Genomic DNA, 25898 nt, shown 5'->3' on the forward strand with positions numbered 1-25898 from the left:
CAAAATATTTGAAAATAAAAATGGTATTATTTAGATAACCTAAATAAGAAAACTTATTCTGCAATATTATCCACATGCTGGGACACAAATGTTCAGAAAGGCACTGATATTTGAAATGCATTGGGCTGCTTTAAACAGGAGAGTTGCAATTCATAAGATGAAATCATTATTAAATACCCTGCATGCTCACTGCAGTTTTACATAATTATCATCAAAATATGAAAAATACATAACTAATAAAAAAGTCATATCTTAATAATTCAAAGGCTGTCTGTGGGAAAATACACTTACTGGCCGCTTTATTAGATACACTTGTTTAACTGCTTGTTAACACAAATATCTAATCAGCCAATTACAAGGCATCAATTAATGCATTTAGGCCTGTAGACATTGTCAAGCTGGCCTGCTAATGTTCAAACTAAGCATCAGAATGGGGAAGAAAGGGGATTTAAGTGACGTCTGCTATCCGCTTTTGGGGTGATGATTGACCTCCAAGGTTATTCCTCTATTTATTTGTATTTTATTTTATTGTGGAATCAACTCTTGGCAGTGGCCAGCAGGGCAGCAGTGTGGCACATATGTACAGGCGCCGTTCTCATCCCTACCACCTTCGCCGTCACTTCCCCTACCTCTTCATATCTTAAATCATTCTTGAGGCAGATTGAAGACTTAAGTGCCACCTTAAGTAACTGCAACACAAATACTGATGCCGACGAAAGAAGAGAAGAAGCGGGCCGCTAGGGTAGAGAAAAGAAGACCTGCTTGAGAAGTAGCAAGCACATCAACCTCTGAGCAAACAAATGCTAAACTAACAGAGAAAGAGTATGAAAAGTATGAATGCTCAAGTCATGTGTATTCACTGCATGTTATTGTGCAGTGCGCCATTACTGGTGCTATAATAAAAAGGAATAGACTTGCTAATATCATTCTAACATACACATGCCTGAAATGCTGGAGGAAATCTAAAGAACCCCCAAGTAAACATGGCAACAACCTGCAAAATCCATGCAAATAGTACATGGACCAAGAATCAAATTCTAGTCCTTGCAACTCTGAAGCCTTGACACTAAACAATGAACCACCTCACCTCTAACAACACAGCAAAATTTTTACCTTTCATCAGTTTATTTTATAAATCATGATGGTGTATAATGGAGGTGGCATGTGTTTTCTTCCAGTAGGAATTATGGAGCTGCCTCTACCAGGGATGGGCATTCCAAGCTGACACCAAAGAAGGTTTAAAACACAGTCCTGCATATCAGCTCAAGTTGAATGGATGTATGAGAGGCTGTGAAAATGGTGGCAAATGCTTCAACTGAACAGGGAAGGATGAGCAGTTAATGTCCATACTCCGTGGTTGCTGTCTTGGAGACATTCCCATTCCCTGTGGTCCTAACAGTATGAAAGCTGGTTAAGATACTACATTAGGCTGGCTGTTATAAATAACTATGGCAAAGTGAAAGAAATTTAACAAGTTATCTTTCAGGTGATCATTGTAATATATTCTATTTAAGCTTGACAGCTCTCAGCAAGGCAGGGACTTGCTAGAAATGAGACAACCATAGGAAGCACCTTAAACACACAGATTTAAAGTTCACAATTCCATATGACAGCATACTTTTGGAATGTCAAATGACCATGAGGTGATCCTGCAAATTCTATTCAGATGGCAAAAAAGCCCAGCTCATATTCAAACTTGAGCCTTCACATGTGGTGATGTGACTGTGTGACTCATTATCTCAATATAAAGACCACCACTGAAGAAAAACAAAAGTTTTTATCTAGAGTTAGGTAAACGTAATAGATTTTGAATGAAACCTCATATAAAGTAAGTAATTGTGACAGTCATACATTAAAACTAAGAAAGCATAGAGACAACACTGAAGTTAGTATCGCTATTTCACAGCTCTAACACAATGGAATCTGTGTGTTCTTCTTCAGTTCTCGGCAGTTTTCCTCTCACACCCCAAACACTTGCAGATTATGTTGATTGGTATCTCTAAATTAGCCAGTAAGAGCCACACAAGGATTCTATCTAAAGTTAATTCCTGTCTTGAAGTGAAAACTGCTGGGATAACCTCTGGTACCCTGTGTCTCTGTACAGCAACAAGCAGGTTCATAGAATGGATGGACAGATGGAAGACAACTGTAGATAACTGCTGGATTGATAAACTACATGAAAGCTTGCTATAGTAAAGCTGAACACTCAATGCCTTAAGTTTTAGTAAGACTTAATAGCTCTAGGAGAGCACTGTGAAAAAAACACAAACCAGTTTCATCAGAAAAATGTGTGCTTTTGAGCAAAGAATAAAAAAAAAAGAAAAAATACTTGTCAAAGAAGCTAGATGCTATTTAAGAAAACTAGTCTCACAGGACATGAAGACACCACAGTAATTAAGCCATAGTTTCAGATAACAGTCAGAGAAGGGAGCATCCATTGCAAGTGCTGTCACAAAGGTTATGCTTTATGTCAGCCATTTTCACAAGTGGTCTGAGAGTGGAATCTTTAGAGAATAGCATAGAAGTTTGTTTCTTAAAAGCTTAAACTACTTTTTATATTATTTTGATAGAGATGACTTTGTGCAGCTCAGTTGATGCATTAAAGCACTTGTATTATTACATTTTATATTACTTATACAGGGTAACAGTAATGTTATAATAATACATTTCACCCTGATTCTCATTTCTGGTGACAACAAACATGGATTTAGCAGATTTCATAAGAGATTTTTAATCATGTAATTTATTACAGTTTCTTTAGATTTGTCATGTACTGTACTTTTTTGGAAGTAATGGCTATACTTTACCTGAATACTAAAAACATCTTGCAGGATAACTTCAAGTTACCCTTAAGAATAAAGTGCTAGCATTTCTAGACAATACCATGTAAAGATAATTTGATAGAGACCCTGCATTGTCTGTATCTGACACTGTATTTATTACAATAATCAGCCGGTACCTCTGAGATTCCCAGTAAAATCGAGAAAGGAGGAACTCAAAAGGTTTCAAAGTAAAGTGAATATTTGACTAGTAATACTTGTTTGCTGCGGTGGGCTGGTGCCCTGCTCAGGGTTTGTTTACTGCCTTGCGCCCTGTGTTGGCTGGGATTTGCTCCAGCAGACCCCCATAACACTGTAGATAGGATATAGCGAGTTGGATAATGGATGGATGGATGGATGCTTGTTTGCTGCCAAGTCAGAAAGTGTTGATATGTTGCATGTTGGTCAGAAATGCAAGCAAGAATTTCACTGCATTTCTTATGCATTGCAAAAAGTTTTAAATTACATGGACTGTTAAATGCAGATGAGCAGCTCCTACGGCTTTGGCTACTGTTGTAATCATCTCCAATTAAACATTCCAACTATACCCCAAATGGTTTTCCTTAGCATATTCCACCTTGTATCAGACGTTTCACCAGTCCATTTCAGAATCCATTTTTTCACAAAGTGGTTGCAGAAAATAAGTACTAAGAACTAACATTGGTAGCCATACTAACATACACAACTACATTCACTCATATCAGGGCACACTGGTACCCAGAATGTACTTAACAACTAGTTTTCAGACAATGGGATAAAAGGCAAATAAATATGTGAGGGATATGCAAATTGCTCAAAAGAATACAATCCAAGCAGGGTACTACATAAGTACTACTACATGAGGAAATGTCTTTAATTGGATAAATAAAAACTGCTGAATATCCAAGTTCTCTGAAGAGGTGGCACTGTGGTTAAAATTCAAATAACAGACACTCTATATTTTTGCCACATCCCAAGGATGTTCACATTAAGATGAATATACTACAAAATGCTGATATCCTTTCTATGGTTAGCTTGTGTTTTGTGTCCAAAGCTACCTGGGACAGGTTCCAGCTCTTCTCAAGCCACTGTTAGACTAATCAGGTTGGGAAAATAAATAAGCGGATGGATGGACATTCTCTTAAACTGGACAACTAACCATATTATTATGAAGATGAACATCAGGCCCACCGATAATACTGTAAGTCATTATCATAAAACTTAACAGAACTTGGCATGGTTAACAATGAGATCATTCAGTACTATTAACAGGTCAACACAACTGTGTAATGTTCATGCAGACTTTCAGCCCCCCTCCAGCCTCCCCAGTGCACAATTGTAGACCTCATTAAATCCAAAAAGGAGACAGCATGGCGCCTTCCAACTCCCAAGATCCACTTAGGAGAAACACCAAGGGTGTAGATTTTAATCTGCGATGGTGAGTGGGATGTGTACAAACGATTTGTTTATCTGTTTGTTAGTATTTAATAAATAAGATAGAGGGATATTGAATGTAAGCCTCTTTTTCAACAGTGTTCCAGCTGTCGCTCACATGTTTGAGGATAAGCATGGCAAATGATTACAATAAATAAATAAATGTTGCCACAAACTCAGTCAAATCCTCAGCCTCTGTGCTCTCACCACCCTTGAAGCAGGACTAACAAGCACCGGAGGGATTAAAAGAACAGATGAAGTAACCTCGGCTCCTCAGCTATTGCTCTTTGATTACATCATAGTGTGACGAGTCCCTTGGTTTGAGACACAATGTAAAATGCAGTTCACTGCACCCGGCTAAACAATGGGAGAGCAGGGAGTTAGGGGAAGGGGGAGAGCAATACAAACAGAAAGACTTAGACTGGAGATTGAGAGGGCAAGAGAGGGAGAACACGATGAGAACATAAAAAAATATATCATGGAGGATGGAGAAACAGTGGGAGAGCAATGAGATGTGGAAAGGCAGTGAGAATCCCTGGCTGCAAACTGCAACAGGCTCCTCTGCAGAGAATCACGCCTCTTTAGATACTCGGCAGTGCACCCCCTTACACCCCTCAACAACCCCCCCACCCCCTCCCGCCACAATCACCATTCAGCACGATTCCACTTCAATGGCCAAAAAAAAAGCCTTAAGAGCGCCAAACTCTTTTCAGCTGGACAACTGCAGCTCCCTCATTTTTTTCTCAGGCCCACTGTGGAACTCCTTCAGAGCTTATACAATGCAAATGGAGGACGTTTCCATTGAAAAAGTGATTAATATGCAAAGACAGCTCGTCTTTATTTAAAAAGGATGTAAAAAAAATAAGGGAAAGCCACCCACAGGACTCTTCAGCCAAAGATATTCCCTTTTTATCTTGTTATCATTTCATTTTTCTGACTTTTCCGGTGGTTTGGTATCACACTGAAGCTCATTTCAATTTGAAAACTAAGTAGCATTGAAGATAAAAAGCCCACAGGAAAATACATTCTGTAGTGTCTAAAAAGTAGCCAGCAAAACAAAGCAGACAGTTCTAGGAAAAGAATATTTTTGTTTTTTAATTTTTTTTCCTTGCTTAATCTAGAGAGGACATGTTTTACATAAGAATTTTAGTGAAAAACAAAATATATTCTGTAACATTTATCAATGAATAATTGGAAATTAAACATTACAGAATTCTGCAGGCCTGGAAATATCTTAAATAACACTTTTTCTATCTATCTATCTTATCTATCTATCTATCTATCTATCTATCTATCTATCTATCTATCTATCTATCTATCTATTCATATATTTATTCATTTTAGAAATAATTTTTAACATGATAGGTCTCCATAAAAATAACAGACACAATAATAATGAATCCAAAGGGAGGCATTAATCTTTGGCATTGTTTATCCCTCAAGCCCCAGGTTCACATCTGTGCTCAGCTGATTTCTGGGTGTTGCCTCATATTCTACCTGTGTTTACTTGGATTACCTCAGGAAGGCAGGCTTTCTTTCCAACTGAGTATTGTTTTAAAATTACTTCAGGATAAGGTTGTGTGAACAATAAGATGTCAAATTGTTCAATAAGGAAAAAATAACCAGTTTATATTAAAAGAAATGTAGTAAGAATATAAGAAAATGAAAAACTAGATGATAAAACTAGATTTTCAAAAGTGATTATGTTATAGCAAGAAGAATGTTGTCTTCCCATAAAATATGTATCAAAGGCTTTTAAAACTATGAAGAGACATTTGCCAATAACTCTGAGTTGCAGAGTTCCATTTTATTTCATTCACTACTACTCCAGTGAAAACAGTGACATCCAAATGAAAAACACTCACCATCGTCATTGCACTCTGATAATTACACTCTTATAATTAATTTGGCATACTGTACCTCTTTTCCTTTGTTTTACACTTACTTCTTCAAAGGCGTCTACATACAGTTATTTTTGCCCATCAATCTGCACTCAATAACCCATAATGGCAAAATGAAAACGTTTTCGCAACGGTTTGAAAATTTATTAAAAATCCAAAACTGAAATCACGCATTCACATTAGTATTCAGATCCTTAATATATGGCTTTGTAGAGGCCCCTTTGGCAGCAAACACAGCTTACGAGTCTTTCTGGGTAAGTTTCTACCAGCTTTGCACATCTCGATTTGGGCAGTCTATAACAGGGGTCGCCAAGCCCGGTCCTGGCTGCAGCTTTTCATTCTAACCCTTTTCTTAATGAGTGACTTGTTTTGCTTCTAGCTAACTTCTTTTGAACTTATTTGAACTGACTTGCTCTTGAAGACTCAGACTTCTTATTTGTTTGTTTTTCCTTAATTAGCAGCCAAACAATAATCAGACACAAAATGAGTCAAAACAACCGGTGTCCAATGTACAATATCTAAAAATACAGAAACATGAAGGTCTCAGGAATGTCAATCTTCTCAGGTCCCCAAAACATGTGAACAGTGCTCTTAGAAAAGAGAAAATCAACGATTTTGGAAATGTCTGCTAAAGCACCATAACAGCAGCATCAAGCCATGGAATTAAAAGTACAGGCTTAATTAACGACAAGAATTGGCACCTAATTAAGAAACTGGTTGGAGTGAACATTGGTTGGAGTTTGAAGCCCTGACTTAGTTGGTCTTCTCTTGGCCCACTCACTTCACATTTCATTTCTGTTTGGGTGTCATTTAAGGAACAAAATGAAGCAATTCAGAGGAACAATAAAGAAATTCAGGCAAACAAATCTAAAACAAGCAATTCAATTAAAATGAATTCATAAGACATTAATTAGCAAGACAAACAGGGCACTCATTAAAAAAAGGGTTAGAATGAAAAGCTGCAGCCAGGACCGGGCTTGGCGACCCCTGGTCTATACTATTTTTGTCTAGCAGATACACTTGTTAGACTGGATGGGAAGTGTAAGCTAAATTACCCACCACGGCCTAGTCATTTTGGCCACCTAATCATCCCCTGTCTCTAATTGGCTATCTCTCTTACCACTTCACCATCTAACAGCTAATGTGTAGTGAGCTTAGTGACGCAAAAATGTCTACTGTCGTTTCATACACGTGGATACTACACATTAGTGGTACTGGTGATTGAAGTGGCACCCCACTCACTGAAGCACTTTGAGTTGTTATTATTATTATTATTATTATTATTATTATTATTATTATTATTATTATTATTATTATTTACTTAGTTTACAGATGTTCTTCTGGGTAAAAGACAGGGCTTTAACTAGGCCACTCAAAGATAATCACAGATTTGTCTTGAACCCGTTGTCTTGGCGAAAAGCTTTGGGTCAATGTCATGCTGAAAGGTGAACCTTTGCCCCAGGCAGAGGTGGCATGCACTCTGGAGCAGGTTTTCTTCAAGGACTTTTCTGTATTTAGCTGCATTCATCCTTGTCTCAATTCTGACCATGCCACTGAGAGGAACCCCCACAGCATAATGCTGCTATCACCATGCTTCACCGTAGGGATGGTATTAAGCAAGAGACTAGCAGTACCTGGTCTACATTAGACATAGTGCTTGGAATTTCTGCCTAAAGAGATGCATTTTTGTCTCATCAGAACAAAGAATATTTTCCTCATGCCCTCAAAGTCCTTTAAACTGTCATATGCCTTTTACTCAAAAGTGACTTCAGTCTAGCCACTCTACTATAAAACCCTAATTGATGAGGTGCTGCTGAGATGTCAGTTCTTCTGACAAGTTCTACCATCTCAGCAATGAACTTCTGAAGCTCTGTTAGAGTGACCATTGGGTTCTTTTCTCACCTCCTTGACCAAGACCCTTCTTCCTCAGTTATGGAGTTTGTCAAGACATCCAACTCTCGGAAGGGTCCTGGTGGTTCCAAAGTTCTTTCATTTCACAATTATCGAGACCCCTGTGCTACTGGGAACACCCAAACATTTAGAAATGGTTTTATACCCTAGCCTTGACCTATGCCTCAAAACAATTTGATCAGGGAGATCTACAGAGAATTCCTTGGATTTTTTGGCTTGTTGTTTGCCCTGACATGCGTTGTGAATTGTGGGACCTTATATACCCAGGTGTGTGCCTTTCTAAACAATGTCTAATCAGTCCCATTTGACAAAAGTTCTTGACACATCTCAAGGATAATGAAAGCAAACAGGATGCACCTGAGCACAATTTGGAGTGGCACATCAAAGGGTCTGAATACTTTTATGAATGACATATTTTAGGTTTTGATTTTTTATAAATTGGCAAACTATTCTGACAACATGTTTTCACTTTGTCATTATGGGTTAATGAGTATAGATTTATGGGCAAAAAAGGCAAATGTGTACATTCAAAATTAAATCTACAACACAATAAAGTGTGCAGAAGGTTACGGGTACTATGTGAACCCACTATACATGACATAACCTGCTTCATCCAATTTATGGTTACCGGTGGCCAAAACTGGCCAGGGTGCCCAGATTATTGAAGGACCAACTCACACACATATGCACAAAAGGGACAATTTGAAATTTATAAATAGCTCAACTTGAAAATCTTTGGGATGTGAGACAAAAAATAAGCGAGCTGTAGAAAACCCCATACAAGGAGAGCATGCAAATTCTACATGGGGATACATTAAGGAGGCTGGCGTTAGACCAAAGGAAAAAGTGAACTATCACAGGCTAAGAAAACTTGGATTTGTATGTCAGGATCAATGGAGAATCAACAGCAGACATTAATCTTCAAAACCAAATGTATCCTGAGCAGGATTGCAGGGGAAGCTGGAGTCTATCCCAGCAATCATAAGATGCAAGGCAGGAACAATCCCCGGACAAAGCATGTTCTGTTAGGTTGCTGTTTCATTGTGTATGATAAGTATGTATGCTTGGCAACACAGTTTTGAAATTAGTGTTCAGTAAGGCACGATATACATTAAAGCCTGAACCATGCTCCAGCTTTCTAATGAAACATGCACATCTATATATTATTGAAGAGATGCTGAATGAACAGCTCATTGATGTCTGCTCTTGAAGCACTCAAATCCAAGCTAAAGCTCTAGCTCTGCTTTACTCTACTGCCTTTAAAAGCTGATGTTCTTAAGGATTTGACACTTCATTACTTCCTTTGGTCTCATTACCGACTTCTTGATGTTCATTTTTGATTATTGTACTGTCTTGGTCTTGTAATGTGTACATAAAATTAATCTGTTCATCTCTTTCTCTTATTGAAATTTCCCAGCTCTGTGTTCATTCTCATAAAAAAACACTGAATAGAAAATAAAAAATGTATGATTCATACTTCATATCCTGCAACCATCCCCAATTCTTTCTTTGTCAACAACATTTTAAAATGAAATTACCAGTCATAAAATCAAGAAATGTCTTGGATATTTTTATTTCGTCTGTAAATTATTACAGAAAACACTGAGAACCAAAAACTTGGTTTCCACATAAAGAATACTATTCTGAGTTTCTGTGTCCTAACCCTTTGGTAATGCCAAAATCTGCTTGCCCCATCTCTTCTTCCACACATCTGCAACCTTTTTACTACAGACCATGCCTATTTAATGTCGCCTGCAGTGCTTCATGGTTGTTAGTCAAAAATGCTAGCTGATCTGTTATGCTCAATTCTAATATAGAAACCCATGATGATATACTGAGATCTGACAGAAGGTCTCAACACAGATATTTTTTTCATTCAGCCTTCTCTTATTCTCTTTTTTAAATTTCAGTGAGATGTATTTTTCCAGATAAAATAAAGCATGTGTAACCATCCAAAGTGATAGTGAGTCTCTATCGGGGACAGCTGGGGCAATGTCAGTGAAAGGCTTTGTGAAAAGCATCAGTGGAAATGCTCTCCAAACATGTTTAACCGCATATGGCAGCAGCTACATGTGTTACTCTGCTGCTTTAGGTCAGAATAGTTACCTTTTTTTTCCGCACCGAACAGCAGACCACTTTTGTTCACTATTTCTGGTATGGAGGGATGATGGAAGGGTTAAAGAGGCAATTGTTAGACTTGCAAAAAAAAGCTTGCAGTACATTCTGTAGATTAGACATGCCATGCACTCCAAAACATTTAAAACTCATGAAACTTTAAATATCCATCCATTCATCTATCAGTTATCTGAAACTAATTTGAGAATTTTACGTTATGTTAGGTTACATTACGTTATGTCACTTAATCAATTTCATAGCACCTATACAAGCAGTATTAGCCACAAATCGGGAACACACCCTGGATGGAGACTGCATCATTCAGACGGTACAATCTCATGAAACCCTACAGGGATAATTTAGAGTCACCTTTTAAACCAATGTACATGTTCTTGTGGTGTAGGTGAATACCTAGAAGAAAACCCTCAAAGATAAGTGGAGAACACTACAGACTCCACAAAGACACTGAATATTCACTTTGGCTTAATTTTAAATCTAGAAAACCCAAAGTAAACTTCAAACATATTTCTTAATTGAAATATGTGTTACAGATGTATCAATCATGCATTATTATGATAAAGATCCTAACTATAAATATACAATATAAATACTGCTATAATGTGAAGACTCCAGCTTCAATATGTAAATAATTGGTTCATTTATGAAAACAAGCTAGAATGATTGAACTCTACTCCTTTGCCGCCGTGCTGACTTTTGCCCTATCATGTATTTAACTGCAATACAATGCAATGCAAGGCATTTTGCTTCTTACATTATAGCCTCTTTATTTGTTAAAAAAAAAATCTTTTGTTAGAGCTTAAAGAAGGTTTCTATAGAAATGATAATTAATTAACCACGTATCAGCTTTAGACATTTTATAAGAGAAGATAACATTGTCTGTCAAGTTAAATTTTTGACCTAACTGCTAAACTCTGTAGCATTTCATCCAGATACATTTTAAAAGTTTTCAGGTTCTTCACTCCATAGCTCTAAACTTTCTTCCACATTTCTGTGGGTCTTTATGTGAAGATGTGTTTCCTGATTTCCATCTCAAGAGCACAAATGTACCCGTGTACAAGATTCACTCTTTAAATAAACACATTTAGTTGGCTGTCTGTGAACCTAAATTAGAACTGAACAGTTAATAATAATAATAATAATAATAATAATATATTTTATTTATATAGCTCCTTTCCCATAAAGAAAATGATAGATGGGTGGCTGTCTGTGAGAAGTAGGAAGACATGGTTTTGCTCTCCTAGTGGCCTCTTCTCTTCAAGACGTCAACGGTTATTGTACCCGGTCAGACTATTCTATGCCTTTGGATCAACAAGATTTGACTGCTACTCTGAACACCTTTTCAAGGCTTACAGTACACTGCACACAGTTCTCCAAATAAAGCCTTGTGAACATATTAGTAGTGTTCAGGTGTACAGCATTTTAAAGTTATAACATTTGTTATTGGTTTTTATGCATTGCCCAGGTGAGGAAACTGTACCAACATAAACAGTCTTTTTCTGGGGTCAGTCTTTGCCCATCTTACAATTAAAATAAATATTCTTTTGGGTTACATTAAAACTGATTTATCTTAGCAATTTTAAAGAATTTCCAGATTGTTCTTAATTGTTTTTGTTGTCTTCTCATTACCACACACAGCTGAGGTAGCTGACTGGATTTTCTTATTAAATGATTGATTGCTGGCAAGCAGTTTTGGCTAATGATTATGGCAGGTACTAAAAGATCAATATGTTCTAAATGTATCAGATAGGGGTGTCACTCTATTGCTCTTTTCTGAACTTGCATTTATTGAAGTATTTATTATTCAGTATGCAGTATTTCTTATCTATAAATTATTGAAATGTGGTTCTGATTGTTCTAGTTGACTGCAGGAAACACCAGCAACTCTCCCCCTGTGCAGTTCACCCTCCAGATCACTTGGAATTTTTTATTATGACTTGTTGTTTTCTTCCCTTTCTTTTACAGCAGTCTTGGTGAGAAAAAGTAAAGTTTATGAACCAGAAAACTCAAGGCAATGAAAGACATGTTTTTATTGGCTGGATTTCTGATAAGAATAGCACTCAGCACATTTGCCTGGAACTCCCGCATTAAAGCCTACAGTCTGCGATACAAAAAGACACCTTGTGCCCCTAACACTTTAACCTCGGTTCAGCATTAACCAATCCTGTAAAACCCAAAATAAATGCTGAGTATGTCTAAACCTACGTTCAAAACCAAACAAGCTGTTTTTACAGACATTAGCCTGATATTAACTTACATTAGTAATAGGGGTTCTTCCTGCTATAAATATCACTTCCTTTGTGATCTATGGATTTCGACTTTACAGAATTAATTTATTTTAAATGCAATTTACATTAATCACCATCTGTTTGGCATTGCCATAAATGTGCGGCTTTTCAGCAGGTACTCCTGTGAGGTTCTCCTTCCTCACACGTTTCAATATATATGTAGGTTATACTAATACTATATGAATAAGAATTCCCTGTGATGAATTAACTCCCAGTCCAGGGTTGGTTCATCAAGCAACACTGTCATCACATAAGGAAACAGTCAGGTTTGGAATATGAAAGAATGGTGGCACACACAGCATAGATGCAGTATGCACATTCTGTTAACTTTTCTATATACTCTTATCACAGCATACTATATTATTAAGATACTACAATTCCTAAGCAAAGCTTTAACTTTCTCCAGTTCATATATTTGTTTCATTTTAAGGAGGCGATTATTTAACACATGGTGCAGCACAAATACAACTCAATCTAAATTTTTTACTGGGGAGCAGGTGGCAGAGTGAGGTTCAATGCCATTGCTTTTGGATCCTGGTTTAATGTCTGGCTTGAGTTCCCTCTAGGACACCAATTGTGCATGCATGAGTGGGGCCTTTGATGACCTGGCATCCTATCTTGAGTTAGTTTCTGCCTTGTTCTGTTGTGAAAAGCAAATTATTTAATATTTCATATTTAAATAAAGTTTTGTAATTTAACAAAAAGTTACTAAAATGGTTTTAAATTAGATTTGTAGATTTACAAGATATCGAGAAAACTTGAAAGGTGGAAAGACAGACAGAGCTCACTAATAATCTGACTGTATTCCTCTTGATTAGCCTATTAGTATTCATTTCACGTAATGTCTTCCAAAATTAGCTCTAATACAAAGCTCTTTCTAGATGTCACATACTACCCATTCACAATTAGACCATTTTAACTTATTTATCATGATAAGATACAATTCCTGATGCAAACACAAAAGAGCTCAAAGTGACTATCAACTTACATATACTATGTATTTACTTACTGTATTTGTACATCTTAACAAGTATTTAGTTAATAGCTCCTAACATAGCATGTTCAATAGAGGATGAAGATCTGACAGTGAATTGCCTATGACCAGACCTAATTATTTTTTCTTTGTGGGTACAGCACCAAGTTTCAAGTCAGAGTGAGCAATGGCATACCCAAAAATACATTGGGACACATATGCACTTGACCTTCTGAATGACATAGAATAGGGAGACAGTGCCAGCAAGGGAGATATGAAAACAGGACTGCATAATTGATATCAGCCCTTTTAATGTAACGTCTATCTATCTATCTATCTATCTATCTATCTATCTATCTATCTATCTATCTATCTATCTATCTATCTATAAATTTAATCACATGAAGTAAAATATTTTTGATCTCAGCTATTTCTTCCCTTTCACATAAACCAAAAAGGATAAAGAAGAATGACTGCCACTTTTCATCAGAAGCATTATTTATTGAAGTTTGAATTCATTTCTCTGTTCTAACTTGCGCTCTGGAGACTCTGTCTTGACTGGATGCTGTACATCATCAACGATTAATGTCCCACCCAGACTTAAGTGAACTGCTAGGCTGCTTGCTTTAATTAAAGAAGCTCTGTCAATCAGGTGTCAACCTGCCTCGTTCTTCATCTCTGTGTTTGCTGTTCAGTTGGCTTATGCAATTTTTCCTCTCTCACTCCTTGTCAGGTTTCAATCTAAAACAGTGTGTTATTATTAAAGGGGAAAAAAATTCACATGACGCTGTAAGAAAAAGATTCCACAGAGATCAAATGCTGTTTTCATGCTACATCCCATGTTCAGCAAGGAATCAGATGTTCAAATCAGTTTAAGAGGGTCATTTTAAACACAAACTCAATTGAGTTTGACCACACGTAGAGCAAAATCAATTTTTATAAATGCAACATCTCTTTGAGGTACAGAAAATACAATTTAATGATACTGCAGACAGCATATGAGTTTCTTTTCATTCTTGCAATAAAGAACGGGGTGCTTGAAAAAAAAAGAGCTAGCAAAACTCACCCTCTGCAATATAACACTTTTATAAATGAAACAAAAAAAGAGTCTAGTAAATAAATAAAGAGACTGAGATTAAAGTGCAGAGGCTGTAGCTTCAAGTTCAAGCACAATAAGAATTGTAGGCTGGCTGGGCTTTGAGGCATATAAAAATTTTAATCAATACACACAGTCCACAGTATTCTTCTTATTCATGCGTGAATTGACTTTTTTAATTTTTTTATTGAAAAAATGAGTCTCACCATGTAGTAAATCATGACAGAATATTAAAGTACCTTCATAATGAGCGAAACTGAAAGGTTTTGAAAAGTTGTTCTGATATTTGTTGCTGAAACATCAATAAACACTGCTGCAGTGCACAACACTTAATGAACAATGTTCTCTGCTTCATGTCCTCTAAACTAGACTATAGATAAACTCACCACATAGCGTCTTAAAAGAATTACACATATTTATATATTATATCACCTGAATGGACAATCTGGTATTTTGTCGACATCAGGTTCTGTCTGCTGTTTTTGTTTCTGTTTCTTCACTGTGTTTACCCAGCTTCCCTTCCACAGTCCATAGACATGTTCTCAGAAGGACTGGTGGTGGTAAACCAGTTCATTCTGACTGTTTAGATGTGATACTCTATGTGACAAAAGATTGGTCTCTTCTGTGATACTGTTTACCTTGAAAACTAATATATTTCTGGGTACAGAATGGATAAAATTACAATCCACTTATTTAACCCAGTATAACTGTGTTGGGATCATAGAGAGGCAGTAGCTACAAGGAGTTTGTACAGGATTGGACAGTGGTTAGAAACACGTGTCATTACTGATTCATTCTATTCATAAGCAGGAAAAACCGGCCAGAATCAGTGTATAGATGATCTGAAGATCTTAATTTAGGAGCATTGAGGAGGATTCATCTGGACAGAGCAGAAGTCAATTCTAATTCTAATGTCTCAGAAATCAGCAACTACAACTGAAGTATTAAATAAAATGAATCTTAAAAGTAAAACTTTGTCACCAAAATTTAAAAAGCAAGGAAATTAATCTCACAGACAAACTAAATTTCTCAAGATAATAAAAAGTATTTCTTTTGTAAAAAGAGTTCAGACAATGACAGAGCAAATGGCTTGATCTGAAATAAGAGAGAGAAGTTGGGAGTATGGGCTGTTGGCACGTTAACGCATCCAACACAAACCGAACCACCTGGATTGGGACCCAAGTGCAGCGTGTGACCCCTCAGCACCACACTGGAACAGTGGGAGGTTTTTTATGGAGGCTGGTGTGCCAATTCTGCCACCAACCCCCAAGTTTTCCCTGTAAGTTGGAGGACCTGATTGTAGGGGTGGATGCAGAATAATGTCATACCCACGGCAAAGCAATTGCAGATTAAGGGCCTTGTTCAAAGGCTCAACGGAGTAGAGTCACTTCTGGCATTTATGGGATTTGAATTGGCAACTTTCGATTGCCGGCAAAGATCCCTAGCCTCAGAGCCACCACTGAAATAAGATAGCTGCCAAAAAGATATGAACATTCTTCTGTGAAATAACATGCATATATATAGCCATGCCCCCTTAAATAACACATAACCAAAATCCAAAATGAAACGATGATGATATCATCATCACACATGTTTTATCAGTAGGATAGAAAAATCAAACAAAAATAACATCAAAATTAAGAAACCATTAGGATTTTCATTTCACTCATGACAGAACACAGACACATACACACATGCCACGCATCAAAGTCATCATGGCAATAAAAGAATCTACATTTCTATGGTTGGTGCTAGATTAAAATCCGTTATAAGAGGATAAATTAAAACTACATAAATGAGTCCCTGTGGTATCTTTAAATCCTTTCTTCCAAAGACTGACTTGGCTCTCAAAGCTCCACACAGGTTACACAGATTGACTTCGCTTTACTGGAATGTTGCAGAGGTAGAAGCCAACTCAACAAGCATAAAGTTGGAGTTTACCTTAGTTGGGACTCCAGTTTAGCCACACTAATTATACTTGTTATGTAAGACATGACTAGCATTTTGGGCCACCAGAATGTACCAAAATCAAATGTGTTAAAGACTAATTGTTCTTCTAACAACACATGAACAAACAATACTTAAGACAGAGTATGAAAGAAAGCCACATCTTGAAAAAGTAGTAAAGGTCAAGTAGACCTGCTGGGCTAAGCAATCCTATACACTGTGCTGTGGCTGGAAAAGCCAGGTGCTCAGAACTGAGTTGGCTACTCACTTTGAACTTGATTTTTGAGGTTCAACTGACTGCACAGTTTTCTACTTCATGTAAGCTTTTAATTTTTTTTTTCTTAGCTAAACAACATGAAACAGCTTTAGGGTAATAAGTATACAAAAGAACACCTTATTGATGCTGCTTCATCTCTGTCACTGGTAGTAAAGGAGATAAGGGACGATGAAGCAGGATACATAGACCTCATCCACAGAGCTCTGCTGCCATAATTATATATAAGGTACACTTTTTTTTGTGAAACATTTCTCAATTGCCATTTATGACTAGGAAATTACAGCATTCACTGAACTCAAAGAAAATGTTTTAATATGTCATATTTTATTCTTCACAACACTGTATTTTGTGGTGAATATCCAGTTTCTGTAGGTAGCAAAATTACATTGTACAGTTTACTCCACAATTGCAGACATACTGTATCAGAGCCAAGAGATATCCAGCCTCACATTTTTATTACTCTGCCAACATCAGGTAAAAGACAGCAACCAAACCTACACAAGACCTCAATCCATGACAGGGCACACTGACCAACACTCCCGATCTCTACAATTTACAGATTCACACTCATCAGTAGCCTACATCAAAATGAATTAACATCATAGCTGGTTCTCGGGTTCAACAAGACACACTACTATGGTGCAGTTATATAAACTGTAAAAATATAAATAAAAGTGTGAATTACCATAGGCCGCCCTAATTCTGTGTGTTGATAAGAAATGTAATCATTTACTCCATGAGATAGAAATGCATAATAAACGTCAATTGTTATGCCAAATAATTGAAATGTTAAAATGTGTGCATCAATTTAAACCTTTAAACTCTGAATATTCTTAATTGTAATAGATTTTCTTTTTAGTTTTCACCTTCTGATAAAGGTGATTAGATCCCTAATAAAAGAACAGAAAACAAACGTATTCATAATTACTGACCTTGAAATAGTGAATAATGATACCTTACTTGCTTATATTTGAATTTTGTCATTTTTAACCTTCTGGAAGTGGATTTTCGAAGGCCAGGACCACATATCAAAAATGTTATCATATTCATGATCAGCACCCTCGATAATAGCATAAAACAGCAATCTAAATACCTATAGGACTAACACTAACCCTGCATATCCTGTTAGGGAGTGAGCCCCTGGGGTCACTTGATGTGGCATGCACAACTTGTAATCCTTCTGGCAATTTTTACTGGAAACACCTCTAGGTTTATTCTTTGTTATCGGGGTATACATATTTACACAGTATATGGTCTAAAAATTAGGTGTTTTTTGTGGCCTGGGTGGCCAAAAATACGGGGAACCCCAACAAGCTTAATGTTTTCCATAACATTTTTTGTCTGCTGCTGCAACCCCGCAATTGTCTTCAGGATTAATAAAGTTTCTATCTATTTACCTATCTAACTAGACACCAAGAAGATTTGAATGGTATATCATATGTGGAGGTTTTCTTGTACCAATGAGTCAGGAGGCACTGGACAAAAAAATTGAAGTTATTTCAAAGCATTCATAAGAAATTCTTATGAACACAATATGTCAGAATTGCAAAATATTTCCTTTCACATCTCTTTGACATCTGTTGAAAGTTAACAAGTTAAAGGATATTCCTTTTTATATTAATAATAAATCTTTGTTAACAATGTAATCGGATACTTAAAACACAGGTTGGTTAAAATCTCAAGGGTCAGGCCAGCTTGGAGCAGCAGCTAAAACATATAAAATTTAACGTTTTGAATTAACAAAATACCACCCTGGAGTACCACTTAATGTTACACTTAATATTTATGTAGCACCTAAAATCTAAATGTCTCCTTTCAAGTCTGATTGAGCCTTAAAAATATAAGACCATAGTCTTTTCCTCGTAATACAACAAGAAGATGGCAACAATGTTGTTGATTTTAGACGGCAGGCCTGCGGCATTGTAACATTTTACAATAAATGGGCTTTATCACAATGTACTTATCTACCTGCATAGCTAAAGTGTAATTAGGCATATATATTGTGCAGCTAAGGTAATAGGATACAGTTGGTAAATACTCGCTCCTCATTCTCATTTCCTGCCTGATTGTATGCTTACCTATCTCATTACTCAGGTTACTCCATAAGCAGCAGGGCCAAGTGACACCAGAGTGATGCAGATAATAACTGTGTGCCTATGCTGTACTCTACATAAGAACACAATTTAAGGGTCACCAGTTATATGGTATGATTAAATTTTACACCTCTTCAATCAAATGTATTAAAAAATGTACACTTAAGCCAGTTTCATTCATAGCCACATATGCTCTATGTACCACAGTCTAATGTTTTAAAACTGTCAAAACATAATAAAAACAGCATACTGTGCCTTCCATCAGCACTCACAAGAAAAATTAAACTTCTTGTCTGAAAGCTGTTGTTATTTCATTTCCATGCTTTAAAAATAGTTAGCTTTTTATTTGCTAGTGTGCATATATGCACGGTATTCATTATTATTGTTAGGATTATGGCAGAACTTTTCACCTACAATGTGCTGACCTAAAAGACCCCTGGATATTAATTACCATCAGTGATGAACATAAAAGGCTGCTTCATGCATGTCCTGTGCTCCATGTTGGCTCAGAAGTGAATGTGACTGATCACTTCTGAGTCGTGACTTGGTAACAGAACAAAATGTTTACAGATAATTAATCAGTGGAGCCAGAAGGAGGAGAACCTCCTCTGCAGGCTCCTGTGGAAAAAAAAAATTGAAACTGTACTCCTTGGCATGCTTTGTGCACTAATACCTTTCATTCAAAACCTTCCTACTTCTGTCAAGCTTTATCTTGTATAGTGCCATTCATGACAATCAGCCTGATAAAGTACTTTACCTGAAGACTACAATACTGTTTGCTGAGATTTAAAATTCTAACAATGCCGGAAAACAAACAGGTTAAGTGTGTGGGGTCTTGGTTTCACAAAGTAAGCCAGTGGGGGGGACTGTAGGAGCCACCTGGGAGTTCTAAAATTGCTTGTCACACTACCTGCACTGGGCCTTATCAAAGGACTTGGCTTTTATATCTACCATAAAATGTTTAATTTCATGGCTTTTTGACCTGAAACTTTAAACATGCACAATAAACATTTTGCACTGTGATCAAGTTAAGGATAAATTTATACAATTTTGGTTACTTACATACAATTTATGAATACACAGGATGATACATTTGAAGCAAGACAAGACACTTAAGCTTACTGAACTAGTTTTTTTTATGAATTCCACATATATTTGTTTGAATACCTTTCACTCGGGGTGAATCCCAGTATTTCTTCTTCAGCATGGCCATCACTTAACTGAAGAAAAAGTCCTAGAACAGTCTCAGCCTATAACACAGCTTTCACAACCCCACTTAATCCAATTCAAGGGCCGCTGCTTCTCCCAGCAGCATTAGGTACAAGGCAGGGGCCAGCGCTAGACAGAACCCCAGTCCATCACAGAGTCAGTTTAAAATCACCAGTCAACCTGACCTGTAAGTCTTTGAACTCATGGACAGCACCTTAGAGTACAACAAACACAGATGCCAGAATAATGAGGAAACCCTACACAGACTTGAACCTGGAATGCAGAATCGGTGAAGCAACAAAACTATCCACTATGCCACCATTCTTACGACAATCCCCATAACATTTAGCAAATGAATCCAAATCACAATAACTACCTTCTTATATGGTAGAACAAAATCTAAAATCATAACAAAAAACTTAGTCTTCTATGGTTGTCATCATGTATATGTATTTATTTCTTACAGGAGTCCAGTGACTGGATTAATTGGACTAATGTTTTCTATTTGGCAGTTGTCCTTGTTGACATCAAAAGGCTGACCACCTAATGAGCATTTGCAAAACAGAGTGATGGCACCCCTGACCCCCTCACAGTTCAAGCAAAAGAAGTATTCAGTCCTTGTAAACAATGTCATCTTACTGAGTCTGAATAATGCAAGGAATGACAATGAAGCCAAACACATACTGAGCCCCCTAAAAACAGCACCCTCACAAAAAAAAAAATGTAAAAATAAAACCCTTACATTTTTAAAAAGTTTCACTCTTAGAGACATTTACTATGGACTAATCAATTTATGAAATGGCTGAGGATGCCTTGAGTATGAAAAAAATGCTGCCCTTCCATTAACATAAAAGAAGCTCCAGTTGTAATGCGTGTTTTGAAAAACTTTACTACTGAATCTCCCCACCGCCGCCGCCGCCCTCCAGTAAAGCCTTGCAGAGGATTGAAAAGAGCAGGTGCCACTCTCGGGACACTCTTTGTTCTGCCGTCTTTCAAGTGTCATAAAAGCAGGGCCTCCAACAAAAATGCAGCACACGTCATACATTTTCATCTTAAAAAACAATCTAAGTGACATGTTCATATGCTGCTGTGCAGTGCTATAAACACACACACATGTCCATTTGCGGAAAAGCTACAACAACCTCAAAAAAAAACCTAGACAATTTACTAGGTTACAAGTTACAACAGTATTGGCTTTCTTCCAACTAAATCAAGAGCATTTGAGTGCACCTTTCATTGGAAGGCAGCCAGACAACCTAACGGGCCAGGACACACTCCGAGGCCATAAGTGGATTATAAAAAAGTTTCATTTCAGAACACCCCAATATTCTGTGAATCTTGCATATATTTCTTTTTTTCAATCTAATTCATTGTTACTTCCCAAGAGATATCAGCCTCGCATGTGAAAGGACAGGCTTCTTTTTGTTTTCCTTTGTATACAGAACAATGAAACAGCTGGCAGCTTGGCTTCTCTGGACCCTAATATTTGGGATAATAATGCTGAAAACAATAAAGGATAAAGCAAGCAGAACAGAACTGCTTTGTCTTGCAGATTACTTGATAATAAACGCAAAATGATACAGTAAGTGGTTGCAAGTTATTCTGTGCCCATATCTATCAATGCTTAACGGACCAGTTATCATGTTGAAGGGCCCCACGTAGCTTTAAAATGGGCTGGCAATTATTTAGTGGTAGCAGACCTATTTATTCACTGTTTTATATAACACCTTCTATGAAAAGGTATATCACAAGCAGAGACTATTACTTCCAATTTTGCAATATATTTGTCAGATTAACTAATTTCTTAACTGCAAATCAGTGATGGGGAGTGGCCCAGCAACAGCGTGTCTTCTAGTCTAACCACACTAGCCAACAAGCCACACTGACTATCAGCTATTTGTGTGATGATGGCCTAACTAGATGATAAATACACATCAGTCAGTGTGCTACAAGATTTACAAATTAAGGAATTTCATTTATGTATTTCCACTTTAAATACTGTGACAATCAGATTAGAGAATCATACAGCATTAGAGAACCATATTAGAGCACCATACAGTATATACAAAAAATGACTGTGAACAGACAGAAACAGTCAGCCCCCAAAATGGTGACAGCTAAAATGCTTAAAAATTACAGAAATGGGTCTGGAGCCAATCTGTGACCTGGCATTGGCATATGAGTGTTTACAAAATGAATGAATGAATGAATACCTGACCACTGCATACCATATAAAGCAGTATCTGTATGTGTTGGTGGTCTCACCACTACAACACTGCATTATACTATATTTATGTACAGTATACATATAGATATATACAGTATATTAAGTATATATACAGTACTGTAAATATATATATATGAGAGAAACAGTATATGCAAACATAATTATTTTTACATCAGTCTCTACATTAAACAGCTTGTGGATATGTTTGTTGGACGAGATTATATCTACATATCATAGTGTTCCTAGATGGATAGATAGAAATTATTCGTTACATTTAAACGTGTTTTATACATATTAAAAGCCCTCCACAATTCCTTAGGTTTTTCCCCTGCCGTTTTGGTGACGCCTCAGCCCGTCCTGCCCAAACCATCCTTTCTACGCAGTAGAATTGCACAATTAAATTAATGCTTAAAATTTAAGCATGAAAGAATGCTTTTGTATGCACAGTTTTAAAGGTTACCATAGAACTACAAGAGCTAATTTATTACTGGTACTTATTTTTGTATTTACACAACAGTTCATCTCTGATGATTAGACAAACAAATCTCACATAAGTCCTAAAATACCAAAAAAAACGTGTTCTTTTGCCCTTCCTATACAAACGTATTTCCCAATGTACACTGATTATCTTACAGTCTTATAGAAATAAAACAACTGTTCGTTGTTTGCATATTTTTTCTGTTTTCTGAATTCAATTTTACGATGCATTTTTTTCTCCACTGAAGGTCTTTCATCTCCCACATAATTGACGAAATTGTCCGACGTGATGTAATTCATTGAATCGTAACATGCGTTGCTTTCAAAAACAATATCACCCAAAAGGGTCATGATCTTTCTAATCATAGCGTGATTAAACAGAAAAAGTAATGACATTCAGTACAGTGCCGGCCAATGTAAAGAATGATACAATCATAAATATACGACTGTAACAATCGTACGGTAAAATAAATAATATTTAAAAAGATGCACAGTAATAATATAAAACTGCGAAGGGAAAAATAGCATTTTAGCATTTTATATTATAGCAAGAGAACACAAAAACACTCCAAATTCCATATGCGCAGCCCGATAATAAATGTGATCCATGAATTGTATTAATAAAATCAAAGTCGGCTCCGATCATCATCTGCTCCCTCAACTTGGGTTTCTATTTACAATAAAATACACGCATTTTGACGGATTTGCCTGTATATCAGCTGTAATCAATAAACAATGCGCCACCCTGAATGTATAATTTCTCTCCCTTGTATTCCAATGGGAAGGCTGCTCGCTTCTCATATTACTGAACGTTTCTCCAGAACCGTAAACCACTCAGAACGCGCTTTTCAGTCGTACAGACTGATAAATCGTGAGGAGACAATTGAATTACGCATGCCCTTCTGATTTACACGTGCGTGTGTTTCTTGCTTATGAATCCACACAATTCCAGTATAGCACATGATTCCAACCATTTTGATCTGGAAACAGTTAACGTGTTCAGTATTTCTCTGGTAACAGTTTCTGAGACTGTAATAAAAAGTAGAGACTCCTTCGCGCCCAGAATCGCTGCGCTCTCATTGGATAAGGCGGAGCGACAAAGTGCAGATGCACAGATGCAAAAAATCAGTTCACCATCTCACAGCTCCGCTTGCTGATAGTACAGTGTGCTTTAATGAATTTAATGGAACCTACTGTAGGTCCTTTCTTTCATATTTATAATGTCCATGTTTGGGCGGAAGTCTCCTGGTTTTGGGACTAGCATAGATGATTTGTATTTTTTCTTGTAAGCACATACACGTTTGATTAATTTATCAAGTTCCACTGTACATTAGCCTCACAGTGAGTGTGATCGCCGCCTTTACTTTGCATTGCATTACGGGCGCCCATCTCTCTTTTTCTCGCTCTCACTCCCTCTCCCCTCTCTCTCTTTAGATCTCCCTCTGTCACGCACACACAAACTCACTTGCGCGCGCGCACTCACACTCACATACACACACAAACAACACGCAGCTTACACAAGATGCCAGATTCTCTTAATATGTCCACTATAGATCATCATAATTGTCGATATATCTTTAAACGCTTACTTAAACCACCACAGGGCACATTTGAAAATACTTTTGTATGCGCGAAAGTACATAAATGCGCATCTAAACACATCTCCAAAATAAAAATACATAAATTATCACCGAAAATCAAAGTAAACATCTAGAGAGCCATTTCAGTATGAACTATACCAAATGCACACACAGAGGCAAATACAAATATCAATAAATTTATGCATACATAAATAAGTAAAACTCTGACACGAACGGGCGACAAGGTTCTTGTTATTTAATGAGTCTATGGAGTAAATCAATTCATAATGCCAAAAAAAAAAAGAAAAGGGGTGGGAGAGTGATTGGGGGATGCCTTGAAACTTAAGGCTTTGCCAGTGCAAAATGAGTTTGTATTAACATCTCCACTGATCGTACAATAAGTCGAGCCCACAAATGTACACTCTTAGAATAAAGAGGTTGTTTCCACATTAGACAATATCGATGGGGCGTTGTGTGAATGTGTGGAGATGGGGGGATATAAAGGGGTAGCCCTTTCTTCTGGAAAACCTGTCATAGCTTGTTTATTCCAGCACCTGCTTATAAAAGCCAAATCCTTCTTAACTCCGTAAATCTCTCCATCGCAATCACGTTACTTTATTTAGATTCTTGTAAAACATCGTTATGTTTTTACATCAAATTTAAGCTAAAAAAAAAACAAAGAACGAGACCTGATAACAGAGGAAAATAGCGGTAGCAAGCACCTTAGTCAACAGCATAACTGCAAACGAGCAGAAGGATGCACTATGTGCCTCCAAATTATAAGAGATAACGTTTTTCACAGATCCTGTAGATGCTTATAAAACACCAAAAGGTTAAACCTGTAGGATAAATTTAAGCCATTGCTTGCTAAAAAACACAATATTAGCGTACCACTACCTTAACATTAGCTTCGACTGTTTATTATTATAATCATTATTATTTTTGAATGTACGATATACAGAATCCTTACCTGCAGCGGCAAAGAATAGCAATGCCCAGATGAGATCCCTGGTTTGAAGCATTGCAATCGGCAGATAAAGTGTTTCTACGTGCTTTATAGAGGTATTTTCCCGATCGAGTATGTGAAAGGATTTGCTTTTCTTCAACCTCGATTTTTTTGCCTTTTGTGAAATGCTTAGAAATAATTTTTTATATATAGTATGTGCAGACTGCTCCCAGACTGCCTTCTCGATACGCTTCACACGCTGTTCAGAGAGTGAGTGACAAGAAGCGGCCTCAGTACGCACAATAGAAATTAATGCGCCTCCAACAAAAATCACTGAGCGTTCAGTCACGGGGATACGTAGTACGCCTCCGCGCCGACAACAAAGTAGAGCCCTCTCAGCAGCTAGCGGGAGGTAATGGTGGTGGGGGGTGTATATTACTCTCGAAGCCTGATACTGAAATACACGGATGGAGAATCTGGCTGGAGAACGGGACTGAATTCGAATTAAAACTGCTTAAACATAGACAAAAAGAAAAAGAAACAGTTGCATTAACTCGGTATTTAAAAAAGAAAAAAAAATAATTTAAAAAAGAGCGCGCGCGCGCGCC

The 25898-nt window shown here is 37.0% G+C and overlaps 1 protein-coding gene across 19 annotated transcripts in view; it reads right to left on the reverse strand.

Moving 5' to 3' along the window:
- The window catches only part of ncam1a (neural cell adhesion molecule 1a), a 712545-nt gene extending 686976 nt beyond the window's left edge, over positions 1 to 25569 (reverse strand). For 16 of the 19 annotated variants that reach the window (XM_039764024.1, XM_039764021.1, XM_039764025.1 and 13 more), the window contains exon 1: positions 25315 to 25569. In XM_039764024.1, coding sequence (XP_039619958.1) covers positions 25315 to 25366 — 52 coding nt within the window. In that variant the 5' untranslated portion in view covers positions 25367 to 25569. The remainder of the gene's footprint in view (positions 1 to 25314) is intronic. The other 3 variants (XM_039764018.1, XM_039764020.1, XM_039764019.1) reach the window with 1 other exon arrangement.
- Between the last annotated feature and the right edge of the window lie 329 nt (positions 25570 to 25898).

The sequence above is a fragment of the Polypterus senegalus genome, chromosome 9, assembly GCF_016835505.1.
Source record: "Polypterus senegalus isolate Bchr_013 chromosome 9, ASM1683550v1, whole genome shotgun sequence".
Classification (NCBI taxonomy): domain Eukaryota; kingdom Metazoa; phylum Chordata; class Cladistia; order Polypteriformes; family Polypteridae; genus Polypterus; species Polypterus senegalus.